The sequence below is a fragment of the Gymnodraco acuticeps genome, unplaced genomic scaffold, assembly GCF_902827175.1.
Source record: "Gymnodraco acuticeps unplaced genomic scaffold, fGymAcu1.1, whole genome shotgun sequence".
NCBI lineage: Eukaryota > Metazoa > Chordata > Actinopteri > Perciformes > Bathydraconidae > Gymnodraco > Gymnodraco acuticeps.
The window spans coordinates 242,059-258,079 of record NW_022990636.1 but is presented as its reverse complement, the minus strand read 5'-3'; the positions used below and the strand labels follow the sequence as shown (position 1 = coordinate 258,079).

Below are 16,021 nucleotides of genomic sequence, written 5' to 3'. Positions count from 1 at the left end.
GACCACGGTGTGAGACGTATTTCTAGCGAAGTTCCCTCTGACTTTGTTGGTTGTACTCCAATTGAGTAAACAAGAGTTTCTTGATATGGTCTTTGAGGATAAATGAGAAGTTGACATTGAGGAAGATTCATTGACAGAACTCCGTCCCCTTTACTAGCAGAGGATCTGAGATTTCTCACGTCTCATTGTGTTCTTGATGTTTTCCAGGACTCCCTCGAAGCAGAAGAGTCCCAAGAAGGAAGGAGACTTCAACATCGTGGACCTGCTGAGAGAACACAACCCCAAAGACTACGAGAAGATCCTGCAGGAGCACGGCATCCACGACTACCGTGCCATCCTGCAGGCCATCGAGTTCCTGAAGAGGGAGAAGGAGATGGAGAGCGGGAAAGTGGTAAAGAAAATGGTCTTTATTTCACTTCCTGTCCCCTGGTCTGCTATTGGACCAGGTAGATGCTGCCTTCAGGGTCCAACGCGGGAATACACCATCCCTAAAGCAGCCGCGCAGAGACACAGCGAGGCTAGCTGTTTCTACCCCACTACAGTCTTTATGCTCAGCTAATGTTAGGTTAAGTTAACATGCTGTGTCTCCATATGTATCAGAATCAGGTTTATTACCAGGTAGGTTAACACATATGAGGAATTGACTTGGTGTTGTGGTTATCGTACTGTCAGAGAAAGACGACGTTTGCTTCCCTTTTTAAAGTAGCTATCAGAGTGGAGAATGAGGACATGTTGTCTCTGTATCTCTGCAGGAAGTGGAGCATGGAGGCCAGGTGGAGGAAGAGGACATGGCTCGCCTCATCCAGCAGCTGGAGGGACGCGTCAGCACCGAGGTACAACATGCAGAACCTAATATAAATGCAATCATTAGAATTGTGCAAATGAGTTACTTTAAAGGTCTCCTATGATGCAAAATGCACTTTCTGATGTCTTCTCTGAATCACCGTGTGTCTCCGGTGTGTCCCCGTGTGTCCCCATGTGTCCCCGTGTGTCCCCGTGTGTCCCCGGTGTGTCAGGAGACTCAATAAGTGATGTCTTCTCTACATCACCATGTGTCCCCAGTGTGTCCCCCGTGTGTCCCCGGTGTGTCCCCGTGTGTCCCCGTGTGTCCCCGGTGTGTCCCCGGTGTGTCAGGAGACTCAATAAGTGATGTCTTCTCTACATCACCATGTGTCCCCGGTGTGTCCCCGGTGTGTCCCCGTGTGTCCCCGTGTGTCCCCGGTGTGTCCCCGGTGTGTCAGGAGACTCAATAAGTGATGTCTTCTCTACATCACCATGTGTCCCCGGTGTGTCCCCGTGTGTCCCCGGTGTGTCCCCGGTGTGTCCCCGGTGTGTCCCCGGTGTGTCAGGAGACTCACTAAGTGATGTCTTCTCTACATCACCATGTGTCCCCGGTGTGTCCCCGGTGTGTCCCCGTGTGTCCCTGGTGTGTCCCCGGTGTGTCAGGAGACTCACTAAGTGATGTCTTCTCTACATCACCATGTGTCCCCGGTGTGTCCCCCGTGTGTCCCCGGTGTGTCCCCGTGTGTCCCTGGTGTGTCCCCGGTGTGTCAGGAGACTCAAAAAGTGATGTCTTCTCTACATCACCATGTGTCCCCGGTGTGTCCCCCGTGTGTCCCCGGTGTGTCCCCGGTGTGTCAGGAGACTCAATAAGTGATGTCTTCTCTACATCACCATGTGTCCCCGGTGTGCCCCGGTGTGTCCCCGTGTGTCCCCGTGTGTCCCCGGTGTGTCCCCGGTGTGTCAGGAGACTCTCAAAGTGATGTCTTCTCTACATCACCATGTGTCCCCGGTGTGTCCTCCGTGTGTCCCCGGTGTGTCCCCGGTGTGTCAGGAGACTCTCAAAGTGATGTCTTCTCTACATCACCATGTGTCCCCGGTGTGTCCCCGTGTGTCCCCCGTGTGTCCCCGGTGTGTCCCCGTGTGTCCCTGGTGTGTCCCCGGTGTGTCAGGAGACTCAATAAGTGATGTCTTCTCTACATCACCATGTGTCCCCGGTGTGTCCCCGGTGTGCCCCCGGTGTGCCCCCGGTGTGTCCCCGTGTGTCCCCGGTGTGTCCCCGGTGTGTCAGGAGACTCAATAAGTGATGTCTTCTCTACATCACCATGTGTCCCCGGTGTGTCCCCGTGTGTCCCCGGTGTCCCCGGTGTGTCCCCGGTGTGTCAGGAGACTCAATAAGTGATGTCTTCTCTACATCACCATGTGTCCCCGGTGTGTCCCCGTGTGTCAACGCTGTGTCCCCCGTGTGTCCCCGGTGTCCCTCGTGTGTCCACGGTGTGTCCCCGGTGTGTCAGGAGACTCACTAAGTGTTGTCTTCTCTACATCTGTTTGGGGTGTGGAGCAGGACACTTCAGAGACATGTCCTTAGTAACAGCTGGAAGAGAGGGGGGAGGCTACAAGGATCTGTTTGGGGTTTGGAGCAGGACACTTCAGAGACATGTCCTTAGTAACAGCTGGAAGAGAGGGGGGGGGCTACAAGGACCTGTTTGGGGTTTGGAGCAGGACACTTCAGAGACATGTCCTTAGTAACAGCTGGAAGAGAGGGGGGGGGCTACAAGGACCTGTTTGGGGTTTGGAGCAGGACACTTCAGAGACATGTCCTTAGTAACAGCTGGAAGAGAGGGGGGGCTACAAGGACCTGTTTGGGGTTTGGAGCAGGACACTTCAGAGACATGTCCTTATATCTGAGACCTATAATATCTGCCTATAATAGGAGCCCTTTAAAAGAAGTCAGCCTGTTGTGAGAATGAATTCCTAAACTAACTTCTAAATGATTCAGAAGGAAGTGGATTCATTGGGTTATTTGTCCTCCCAGCCGGTGTCGGTCCTCGAGGATATCAGCGACCAGTCGGCTCCGGAGAGCCAGAGCGCCACCTTCCAGTGCCGCCTGCGCATCAACTACCCCGAGATCTGCCTCACCTGGTACAAAGGCACGCAGAAGCTGGAGGCCGGAGACAGGTACGACATTGGCAGCGAGGGCGAACGCCACTTCCTGAAGATCAAGAAGTGCTCGGGCCAGGACCAGGGCAACTACCGGGTGGTGTGTGGACCGCACATCTCCAACGCCAAGCTCACCGTCACAGGTACGCACTCACTTCCTGTCCACAGAGAGACCGGCCCCTTCCTGTCTGTAGCGTTTTCTTACCACCAGGTGAGCCGTGCCGAGCTAACCCCCACTGACCTCTTCACATGTGTGTACCTGTTTATCTTGGATGTGTTCCTGAGTTGTTCGTCCTCCTTATTCTGGGTGTGTTCCTCTGCCTTTATATCCAGTGTGCATTTGGCTTGACTTGGTTCCTCTTAATCTGCTTCATTTAGCTTCTTCCTCTTGCCTTTGTTCCTCGTTATCCTGTGTTTGCTTGTGTTCAGTTTTTCTCTCGACCCCCCTCTGGCTCTGTCTCATGATCAAACCCCTCTCTTATGACTCGGGTGGTTCAGGGGAACAGATCCAGTTCACTAAAAGCATCCGGAGCATCGAAGTGAGCGAGCGCCATCGCGCCACCTTCGAGTGTGAGCTGGGTTTCGACCACGCCTCCGTGGCGTGGTACAAAGGATCATGGGAGCTCAGCGAGAGCCCAAAGTACGAGTTCAGGACGGACGGCCACCGCCACTTCATGACCATCGTCAACGTGACAGCGGAGGACGAAGGTCTGTCCTAAACCGCAGAATCTGACCATTAATATAGATTCATTTCATATTGAGAGATTCAAATGTTTCTATTCAATCACCTTATGAAGCCCTTCCTCCACTTCCTGTTCAAACCCGTATGTCTCGATTCCTCAGGTTTAGCGCTATCAGCTTTGTAAACAGGGAGTTTAATTAGAGATCATCCACAGCCACACTGCACATCCTCTGTTAGTGGGTAACCACATATTGCTAATCTAAATAGTGAGTTCCATGCCTGGAAAAACTGTTAATAACTAAATAACAGTTGGTATAAAACCTTAAAAACAGTTTATTTGGCAAGTAAAGGTTGATACAGCTGGGGTTATAGCAATTACACTGGACACAGGAAGTGCCAACACATAAGACCTGGTGGTCACTGTGTGGAGGTTACAGTTCAAGGTTAGTTTATTTATATAGCACATTTTAAGACACAGGCAATTCAAAGTGCCTCACATTTAACACATAATAAAAAAACACACAAACAAAGAAAAGCGATAAAATAATGGCTTCAGCTAAAAGTGCAATTCTAAGGCACGGTTAAAGGTGACATAGATGTTATAGTAAAGGCTGGTGGTGAAGAGAGATGTTATGGCAGAAAGAGATGTGGTAATAAATGATGGTGTTATCTCTGTAGGCGTGTACTCGGTCATCGCTCGGGTCGACGCTCTGGGTGAAGCTCGCAGCTCGGCCGAGCTCTTCCTGTCGGGCCGAGGTCCGTAAACACAAACGCTATCTTTAGTTTGAATTGAAGTTAAGTAATGAAACGCTCTAACTTCATGTTGTCTCCGCAGAGGTGGGCTTAGGCAGCGCCCCTCAGGGTGAGTACTTTCAATAAATACAGCCAGTCAAACTTCCTCCCCTTTAATTACAAACTGAAAGAGACAGTCCTCGCTTTAGGCCTTCAAATGTTCTATCGTTTGGTGGGTTTGTATTTATTTGTATTATTTAACAGAATACGCTTATGATATAAAGACTATCCACAAATACTTGGGTATTGCAATCTGGTCTAAATAATATTTAACGTGAAAGTGCAAAATAATATATAATATATATATATTAAAGCGAGGCACATCAGCTGATTGGTTCAAATAACTGGTATTTTGAAAGGGAGGAACTGTGGACTTTGACTTTGGCTTCAAACAGTCTAAAGATCTAACTAAAGGAGATGTTGTGAGTTAATATTAACGGTGCTGTTCGACCCGCAGACGTCCCCGACTCCCTTCAGTTCCCCGGCGCTGCCTGTCTGTTCGTTAGAGGTGAGACTTCCTGTCTCTCTTATAACTCTTTATATACCAATATAAAAACATATTCTCATTAATATCTTCTTCTGCCTAAGATTCCTCTCAGTCTTATCTCTACGAAGAACGGACAGTGACAGGTACAGCAGATATTCATTTATAATATTTAACCATGAGTACTAACGGTTTATGAAGACTCCATCCTAAACGTCATCCTCCTGAATAACCGTGACCTCGTTAATATTCTTCTGTATCATTACTGTCATCCATCATCAACTCAAACTCCATCCATCGTGTGAACCCTTTAACACCCGTTAACAACCAGGTGAACCCTTTAAGAACCAGGTGAACCCTATAACAATCAGTGAACCCTTTAACAATCAGTGAACCCTTTAACAATCAGTGAACCCGTTAACAACCAGGTGAACCCGTTAACAATCAGTGAACCCTTTAACAATCAGTGAACCCTTTAACAACCAGGTGAACCCGTTAACAACCAGGTGAACCCTTTAACAATCAGTGAACCCTTTAACAACCAGGTGAACCCTTTAACAACCAGGTGAACCCTTTAAGAACCAGGTGAACCCTTTAAGAACCAGGTGAACCCTATAACAATCAGTGAACCCTTTAACAATCAGTGAACCCTTTAACAATCAGTGAACCCTTTAACAACCAGGTGAACCCGTTAACAACCAGGTGAACCCTTTAACAATCAGTGAACCCTTTAACAATCAGTGAACCCTTTAACAACCAGGTGAACCCTTTAAGAACCAGGTGAACCCTTTAACAATCAGTGAACCCTTTAACAACCAGGTGAACCCGTTAACAACCAGGTGAACCCGTTAACAATCAGTGAACACTTTACATCAAGTGAACCCTTAAACAACCAGGTGAACCCGTTAACAACCAGGTGAACCCTTTAACAATCAGTGAACCCTTTAACAACCAGGTGACACCCTTTAACAACCAGGTGAACCCTTTAAGAACCAGGTGAACCCTTTAAGAACCAGGTGAACCCTATAACAATCAGTGAACCCTTTAACAATCAGTGAACCCTTTAACAATCAGTGAACCCTTTAACAACCAGGTGAACCCTTTAACAACCAGGTGAACCCTTTAACAACCAGGTGAACCCTTTAAGAACCAGGTGAACCCTTTAAGAACCAGGTGAACCCTATAACAATCAGTGAACCCTTTAACAATCAGTGAACCCTTTAACAATCAGTGAACCCTTTAACAACCAGGTGAACCCTTTAACAACCAGGTGAACCCTTTAACAACCAGGTGAACCCTTTAACAACCAGGTGAACCCTTTAAACAACCAGGTGAACCCTTTAAGAACCAGGTGAACCCTTTAAGAACCAGGTGAACCCTATAACAATCAGTGAACCCTTTAACAATCAGTGAACCCTTTAACAACCAGGTGAACCCTTTAACAATCGTTAACAATCAGTGAACCCGTTAACAACTAGGTGAACCCGTTAACAACCAGGTGAACCCTTTAAGAACCAGGTGAACCCTTTAAGAACCAGGTGAACCCTTTAAGAACCAGGTGAACCCTATAACAATCAGTGAACCCTTTAACAATCAGTGAACCCTTTAACAATCAGTGAACCCGTTAACAACCAGGTGAACCCGTTAACAATCAGTGAACCCTTTAACAATCAGTGAACCCGTTAACAACCAGGTGAACCCGTTAACAATCAGTGAACCCTTTAACAATCAGTGAACCCTTTAACAACCAGGTGAACCCTTTAACAACCAGGTGAACCCTTTAAGAACCAGGTGAACCCTTTAAGAACCAGGTGAACCCTATAACAATCAGTGAACCCTTTAACAATCAGTGAACCCTTTAACAATCAGTGAACCCGTTAACAACCAGGTGAACCCTTTAACAACCAGTGAACCCTTTAACAATCAGTGAACCCTTTAACAATCAGTGAACCCTTTAACAACCAGGTGAACCCTTTAAGAACCAGGTGAACCCTTTAAGAACCAGGTGAACCCGTTAACAACCAGGTGAACCCGTTAACAATCAGTGAACCCTTTAACAATCAGTGAACCCTTTAACAACCAGGTGAACCCTTTAACAACCAGGTGAACCCTTTAAGAACCAGGTGAACCCTTTAAGAACCAGGTGAACCCTATAACAATCAGTGAACCCTTTAACAATCAGTGAACCCTTTAACAATCAGTGAACCCGTTAACAACCAGGTGAACCCGTTAACAATCAGTGAACCCTTTAACAACCAGGTGAACCCGTTAACAACCAGGTGAACCCTTTAACAATCAGTGAACCCTTTAACAATCAGTGAACCCTTTAACAACCAGGTGAACCCGTTAACAACCAGGTGAACCCTTTAACAATCAGTGAACCCTTTAACAATCAGTGAACCCTTTAACAACCAGGTGAACCCTTTAACAACCAGGTGAACCCTTTAAGAACCAGGTGAACCCTTTAAGAACCAGGTGAACCCTATAACAATCAGTGAACCCTTTAACAATCAGTGAACCCTTTAACAATCAGTGAACCCGTTAACAACCAGGTGAACCCGTTAACAATCAGTGAACCCTTTAACAATCAGTGAACCCTTTAACAACCAGGTGAACCCGTTAACAATCAGTGAACCCTTTAACAATCAGTGAACCCTTTAACAATCAGTGAACCCGTTAACAACCAGGTGAACCCGTTAACAATCAGTGAACCCTTTAACAACCAGGTGAACCCGTTAACAACCAGGTGAACCCTTTAACAATCAGTGAACCCTTTAACAATCAGTGAACCCTTTAACAACCAGGTGAACCCGTTAACAACCAGGTGAACCCTTTAACAATCAGTGAACCCTTTAACAATCAGTGAACCCTTTAACAACCAGGTGAACCCTTTAACAACCAGGTGAACCCTTTAAGAACCAGGTGAACCCTTTAAGAACCAGGTGAACCCTATAACAATCAGTGAACCCTTTAACAATCAGTGAACCCTTTAACAATCAGTGAACCCGTTAACAACCAGGTGAACCCGTTAACAATCAGTGAACCCTTTAACAATCAGTGAACCCTTTAACAACCAGGTGAACCCGTTAACAACCAGGTGAACCCTTTAACAATCAGTGAACCCTTTAACAATCAGTGAACCCTTTAACAACCAGGTGAACCCGTTAATAACCAGGTGAACCCTTTAACAATCAGTGAACCCTTTAACAATCAGTGAACCCTTTAACAACCAGGTGAACCCTTTAAGAACCAGGTGAACCCTTTAACAATCAGTGAACCCTTTAACAACCAGGTGAACCCGTTAACAACCAGGTGAACCCGTTAAACAATCAGTGAACCCTTTAACAATCAGTGAACCCTTTAACAACCAGGTGAACCCGTTAACAACCAGGTGAACCCTTTAACAATCAGTGAACCCTTTAACAATCAGTGAACCCTTTAACAACCAGTGAACCCGTTAACAACCAGGTGAACCCGTTAACAATCAGTGAACCCTTTAACAATCAGTGAACCCTTTAACAACCAGGTGAACCCGTTAACAACCAGGTGAACCCTTTAACAATCAGTGAACCCTTTAACAACCAGGTGAACCCTTTAACAACCAGGTGAACCCTTTAAGAACCAGGTGAACCCTTTAAGAACCAGGTGAACCCTATAACAATCAGTGAACCCTTTAACAATCAGTGAACCCTTTAACAATCAGTGAACCCTTTAACAACCAGGTGAACCCTTTAACAACCAGTGAACCCGTTAACAACCAGTGAACCCTTTAACAACCAAGTGAACCCTTTAACAATCGTTAACAATCAGTGAACCCGTTAACAACTAGGTGAACCCGTTAACAATTAGGTGAACCCTTTAACAATCGTTAACAACCAGTGAACCCTTTAACAACCAGGTGAACGCTTTAACAATCGTTAACAATCAGTGAACCCGTTAATAACCAGGTGAACCCGTTAACAACCAGTGAACCTGTTAACAACCAGGTGAACTCTTTAACAACCAGGTGAACCCGTTAACAACCAGGTGAACCCGTTAACAACCAGGCGAACCCGTTAACAACCAGGTGAACCCGTTAACAATCAGTGAACCTGTTAACAACCATGTGAACTCTTTAACAACCAGGTGAACCCGTTAATAACCAGGTGAACCCGTTAACAACCAGGTGAACCCGTTAACAACCAGGTGAACCCGTTAACAACCAGGTGAACCCGTTAATAACCAGGTGAACCCGTTAACAACCAGGTGAACCCGTTAACAACCAGGTGAACCCGTTAACAACCAGGTGAACCCGTTAACAACCAGGTGAACCCGTTAACAACCAGGTGAACCCGTTAATAACCAGGTGAACCCGTTAACAACCAGGTGAACCCGTTAACAACCAGGTGAACCCGTTAACAACCAGGTGAACCCTTTAACAATCAGTGAACCCGTTAACAACCAGTGAACCCTTTAACAACCAGGTGAACCCGTTAACAACCAGGTGAACCCGTTAACAACCAGGTGAACCCGTTAACAATCTATAATATTTGTTAACGATCGTGTGAACCGGTTTGCAGAAATGTAATAATTCCTTCCTGTCGCAGAAGAAGATTATCTGCACAACCTGAATCTGTAAATTGCAACATTAAGATCTTTAATTTTAAACGAGTTTTAATAAGATTAAAATCCATTTGAATTGGTTTTGAATCCAGGATTAGTGGAGACTGCATCTTGATATCAGACCTCAGTCTTAACATTCATTAAACAATTACATTTTATGGACCTAATCTCATCCATTTAAATTACAAATGTAATTTCATATAAATTAAGCATTGATTTAGATTAAAGTCTGAATGTATGGTGTTTGTGATTTCATCTGGAAAATAAGACTGTTGATCTTCTTCTGCACAAACTGCACATCTTGAATTATCTTTAAATATTATTATTATCTTTATTATTATTATTGATTGTGATTATCTTCAATGTGTAGCTGTGGAAAGAGTCGAAGAGACCGTCTCTGTTCACTTCTCCTCCACAGGTATCAACACTTTATCACACTAAAACTGTCTCACATCTTCAATTACCTGTCTGTCTGCACCTGTCTGTCTCTACCTGTCCGTCTGACAGCTTCAATTACCTGTCTGTCTGACAGCTTCAATTACCTGTCTGTCTGCACCTGTCTGTCTCTACCTGTCTGTCTGACAGCTTCAATTACCTGTCTGTCTGCACCTGTCTGTCTCTACCTGTCCGTCTGACATCTTCAATTACCTGTCTGTCTGCACCTGTCTGTCTCTACCTGTCCGTCTGACATCTTCAATTACCTGTCTGTCTGCACCTGTCTGTCTCTACCTGTCTGTCTGACAGCTTCAATTACCTGTCTGTCTGCAGCTGTCTGTCTCTACCTGTCCGTCTGACATCTTCAATTACCTGTCTGTCTGACAGCTTCAATTACCTGTCTGTCTGCACCTGTCTGTCTCTACCTGTCCGTCTGACATCTTCAATTACCTGTCTGTCTGCACCTGTCTGTCTCTACCTGTCTGTCTGACAGCTTCAATTACCTGTCTGTCTGCACCTGTCTGTCTCTACCTGTCTGTCTGACAGCTTCAATTACCTGTCTGTCTGCAGCTGTCTGTCTCTACCTGTCCGTCTGACATCTTCAATTACCTGTCTGTCTGACAGCTTCAATTACCTGTCTGTCTGCACCTGTCTGTCTCTACCTGTCCGTCTGACATCTTCAATTACCTGTCTGTCTGCACCTGTCTGTCTCTACCTGTCTGTCTGACAGCTTCAATTACCTGTCTGTCTGCACCTGTCTGTCTCTACCTGTCCGTCTGACATCTTCAATTACCTGTCTGTCTGCACCTGTCTGTCTCTACCTGTCCGTCTGACATCTTCAATTACCTGTCTGTCTGCACCTGTCTGTCTCTACCTGTCTGTCTGACAGCTTCAATTACCTGTCTGTCTGCAGCTGTCTGTCTCTACCTGTCCGTCTGACATCTTCAATTACCTGTCTGTCTGACAGCTTAAATTACCTGTCTGTCTGACAGCTTCAATTACCTGTCTGTCTGACATCTTCAATTACCTGTCTGTCTGACAGCTTAAATTACCTGTCTGTCTGACAGCTTCAATTACCTCTCTGTCTGACAGCTTCAATTACCTGTCTGTCTGACAGCTTCAATTACCTCTCTGTCTGACAGCTTCAATTACCTGTCCGTCTGACATCTTCAATTACCTGTCTGTCTGACAGCTTCAATTACCTGTCTGTCTGCAGCTGTCTGTCTCTACCTGTCCGTCTGACATCTTCAATTACCTGTCTGTCTGACAGCTTTAATTACCTGTCTGTCTGACAGCTTCAATTACCTGTCTGTCTGACAGCTGTCTGTCTCTACCTGTCTGTCTGACATCTTCAATTACCTGTCTGTCTGCAGCTGTCTGTCTGCAGCTGTCTGTCTCTACCTGTCCGTCTGACATCTTCAATTACCTGTCTGTCTGACAGGTTTAATTACCTGTCTGTCTGCAGATGTCTCCTCTTGTCCTCTGCCTGTCTGTTGCCAATTGTATTCGTCCACATACTCTACCTGTCTGTCTCACATCTTTACACACCTGTCTATCTGACTTCTTTACACGCCTGTCTGTCTCTACCTGTCTTTCTCACATCTTTATACACCTGTCTGTCTCTAAGTTGGTTTTCCTCCCTGCAGGAGTGAGACAGGCAGTAGGAGAGACAGGCGAGTGGACAGAGACAGGAGACGTGTCTTCAGGTAATGTCCTCTTCACCTGTCTCACTGCTAGAAACGGTCTCACTGCTAGAGGCTGTAGACATCAGGCCGCTCGTGGTGTTTGTCCTGAAACGCTTCCTGCTGCTTCTAGAAGCTTCTCTCTTTCCGTAGAGCAGTCTTATCCTTCTTCCTCTTCCTCCTCTTCCTCCTTCTCTTCCTCTTCCCCCTCTTATCCCTCCCCCCCCCCCCCCCCCCCAGTGTGTTAACATTGCCTCTCTTCTCCTCAGTGTCTGAGGTTTTCAGTTCGGAGGATCAGAGATCTTCAGCTGCCTTCAGAGGTACATACCGCTTTTATTCTCTTAAATTATACCCACTTCCTGTTTGTCTTTCATGTACCTCCTCTTGTTGTTCTGTCTGTATTTAAATCTCTTGATGAGTTCTTGATGTTAGCGTTGATCAGAAATCTGACATGGTGATAATATTTTAAAGAATCTGAAGCGAGGAAGACGAAGGACGAGCCAATGCGAGGAGACGCCGACCAATCAGCAGGTAACACCCAGACCCATCTTATTCTATCTTATTTGATCTTATCTTATTTGATCTTATCTGATTTGATCTTATCTGATTTGATCTTATCTGATTTGATCTTATCTGATTTGTCTGTCCTCTTAGAGTCTTTGTCGGCTCACTGTCTTTACACCAAACGGGAATATGTAAACAAATTAATGAATGAAAAATATTTATTTACAAAGATTGTTTGTTGCTGTCAGTAAAGCTTCATGTTGTTCAAGAGTCTCTGCTGATCTTCCTCAGATGCGTTCAGAGCATCGTCGTCTGTCCGTTCGTCCATCTGTTATTAATGTATCTTGATGTTCTGTCTGTTATCCGTTCTTTCTTCACCTCTTCTTTACCTATTTCTCTGTTAACCTTGAAGAACCTGAACAAAAGGTTCCCAGAAAGCTCTCTCCGGAACCTTACCAACCAAAACCTTCAGTCAAGCCAAAAACCATTCCCCCCGAGCCCAGACCAAGGGCGGAGGAACCCAAAGAGCTGAAAACTGAAACTAAAGAAGCCAAGGCTGAAGCAAAGACACCTCAAGAAGCCCCTAAAGCCAGAGGTAAAGTACACGTATTCTTCTGTTCTATAAAGACGTTCTTTAACCCAGTGTTTCTAGTTGTTGGTTCCATGTTGCTGTGATCTGCAGGTATAACTCTTCAACCTGGTTCTTGAGTGTTGGTCACTGTAACCTCTTTAAATGTATTTCATGTATCTGGGGTTTGGGTTTCAGGAGGTTTGGATGAACCTTTGCTGTAATGTTTTGCCTACAAGCTCCAGCTAGTTTCTACAATAATCTTCTGATAAATGTGGAGGAAAACCTCTTAATGTTCTGATGTCAAACCAAGGTCTGGGACCGTCTGTGAACTCTTTGACTTGTGTTGTGATGTGTTTCTGTAGCAGCACTCGTTAGAGTGGACTGTAATGTTGTTTGTTACCAGTATGTTATTGAACATATATAATGTTCTTTAAAGCCGCAGAACGTCCAAAGCCTGAAGCAGCTGTAGTTCAGCCTCTTGCAGCAAAGGTTACCCCCCCCATCAGCAGAACCTGGTCCTGCTAAAGGTACTGATATCTTTAGAGTCCTTCACTCGTTCAGAATGTTCTTTTTCACCTAGCCTTGGTCTTCACCTGTTGGTTAAACTTTACATCATGTTCTCTTAAGTGTGGGAAGAACCCAGACCAGAGGAGCTTGTAGTTCAGCCGTCTGCACCAAAGGTTCCTTCCCCCAAGGCTGAAGCTGCTCCAACCAAAGGTACCGAGACGTTCCTCACTGGTCCTTCTTCTGTTTCCTGTTTGTGCTGTTTCTCATGTTCAAGTCTGTTTCTCCTGTTCTGCTTTAAATGGAATGTAATCTTTCCGAAATATCTTATTCGAAGATCTTTGAGCACTCGTTAGAGTGATGCTGGCACTTTTAAAATGCTCTTAATAAGTTAATCATCTTTTGCATTAATGTTATTCAAAGTTCTCTCAGAGCTGAAGACATCTGAAGCTCCAAGAAAAATGGAGCCAGAAACACCAGGGAAGGTTCTGGAAGAAACACAGAGGGTTCCTGAAGCACCAAAGAAGGTTCCTGAAGCACCAAAGAAAGTTCCAGAAGAACCAAAGAAGGTTCCTGAAGTGCCAAAGAAAGTTCCTGAAGCACCAAAGAAGGTTCCTGAAGCACCAAAGAAAGTTCCAGAAGAACCAAAGAAGGTCCCAGAAGAACCAAATAAGGTTCCTGAAGCACCAAAGAAGGTTCCAGAAGCACCAAAGAAGGTCCCAGAAGAACCAAAGAAGGTTCCTGAAGCACCAAAGAAGGTCCCAGAAGAACCAAAGAAGGTTCCTGAAGCACCAAAGAAGGTTCCTGAAGCACCAAAGAAGGTCCCAGAAGAACCAAAGAAGGTTCCTGAAGCACCAAAGAAGGTTCCAGAAGAACCAAAGAAGGTTCCTGAAGCACCAAAGAAGGTTCCTGAAGCACCAAAGAAGGTCCCAGAAGAACCAAAGAAGGTCCCAGAAGAACCAAAGAAGGTTCCTGAAGCACCAAAGAAGGTTCCTGAAGCACCAAAGAAGGTTCCTGAAGCACCAAAGAAGGTCCCAGAAGAACCACAAAGGTCTCCAGTGGCACACAAAATGGTTTCTGAACCACCACCACAAGACTTGGAAACACCAAAGCAAACTCTTCCGGCTCCAAAGCCTCTGCAACCAGGTAGACAAATCTGAACCTCTTATTAACTAATCCTTCTTCATCTTGGTCTTCTAACTTGGTATTCTTATGTATTACTATTCTTATCCATTAGCTAAAAGTTGATGTGTGTTCTGTCATGTGTGGCGACATGTTGCATCATATCAGTTATCAACACAAAGGGAGATACCACAGGAAACAACAGCTCCAGCTAATGTGCGTCACTGTTTTGTAGTTTGACTTATTGTATTAATTTGTTCCAGGATCTAGATTAGTTTATTCCTTCTGGAGAAGTACTAGTCGACGTAGAGAGGCAGTCATTCACTACACTTAGGATCGCAGCAGAATACATGTCACACTGAAGTCTGTGTTTCTGTGTCTTGATGGTTCTTGTCTTGTGTCTTTCTCTTGGCCACCGCTCCATGGTGCAAATCTTCAATCTTGGGTGAAATCTTAAAAATAACAGTTCCCCAGATGAGGGATCTTAAGGAAACAACAGACGAGTTTGAAGACAGCAGGAAGTCGTCTCTGAGGACGCTTCAAGTAGATAGAATCTCTCTGACAGAGGAAGTCAGGACGTATGAGATGGCAGTGGAGGTGAGGGAGTCGGTGGTAGAAAATCGAGAAATAAGACAGCAGAAAAGGGACAAGGTTTCTTCAGGACACAACCGGGGTCAGCAAGTCGAAGAGCCAGAAGATGAGGTTGAAAAACCAGAAGACCAAGTGTTAAACCAGACAGAAGAATTGTCTTCTAGGTCTGTCCCTCTTACCCTAAAGAAGACTGAACATTTTCCATCAGGAAGAGAAAACACGACTCCACCTGAAGTAACTCGTCCCACGAAGCAAGAAGTTATTCCTCCTGACACTGGATACACATCCCAAAAAGAGGTACCGTCCTACAAGAAAACTCAACAGAAAACACTTGTGGAAGCTGACGTTGTAGTTGTACCGGTACACTATGAAGACATTGAAGAACTGCAAATGGAGGATCTTGTTAAACCCAAAACCTCTTCTACATCTAAAGAAGTCACTGCCCCAAAGAAGCCTAAAGAAGTCGCTGTTTCGAAAAAAGCTGTGAAAGAAATAACTATTCCTCTTGAACATGACACACCCCAAGTCCCAACTCAAACCCCTCCTTCTCCTCCCAAAAAGGAAGTCATGATTACTAGGAAGATGGAAGAAATCTGTGCCTGTCTAGAAGATGTTGTACCTCTGGAAAAACCGACCCCTGTGTCTGCAGACGAGTCCTTTGAAGAAGAACTGAATCCAGCAACAGGATCCATACCAGCAAGTACAGAAGTGTCCTGCCCTGCACCAGTTCGTATCCCTCCGCCTGAGAGAACAGTCTACCTTGACAAAGACATTTCACCACCAAAAGAAGCTGTTTTGCCTACAGAGAAGACCTCTCCTAAACTTCCCAAAGCTTCTCCTGAAGAAGTGACTCCATACAAGAAACCTATCACTAAACCTGAGGTGGCTCCAAGTGAAACACCTGAAGTGCCACCACAGAAGAAGACTGTCACTAAACCTGAGGTGGCTCCAAGTAAAACACCTGAAGTGCCACCACAGAAGAAGACTGTCACTAAACCTGAGGTGGCTCCAAGTAAAACACCTGAAGTGCCACCACAGAAGAAGACTGTCACTAAACCTGAGGTGGCTCCAAGTAAAACACCTGAAGTGCCACCACAGAAGAAGACTGTCAC

At 45.5% G+C, this 16,021-nt stretch overlaps 1 protein-coding gene across 1 annotated transcript in view; it reads left to right on the top strand.

Annotated features, from left to right (window-relative positions):
- Window positions 1-16,021, top strand: part of ttn.1 (titin, tandem duplicate 1) — a gene marked incomplete in the record, with an annotated part of 218,433 nt that overhangs the window by 31,887 nt on the left and 170,525 nt on the right. The window contains 10 exon segments of the mRNA XM_034229211.1: window positions 208-391; window positions 753-833; window positions 2,816-3,083; window positions 3,439-3,648; window positions 4,301-4,378; window positions 4,458-4,484; window positions 4,872-4,922; window positions 5,003-5,044; window positions 11,887-11,937; window positions 12,089-12,148. Coding sequence (XP_034085102.1) covers window positions 208-391; window positions 753-833; window positions 2,816-3,083; window positions 3,439-3,648; window positions 4,301-4,378; window positions 4,458-4,484; window positions 4,872-4,922; window positions 5,003-5,044; window positions 11,887-11,937; window positions 12,089-12,148 — 1,052 coding nt within the window.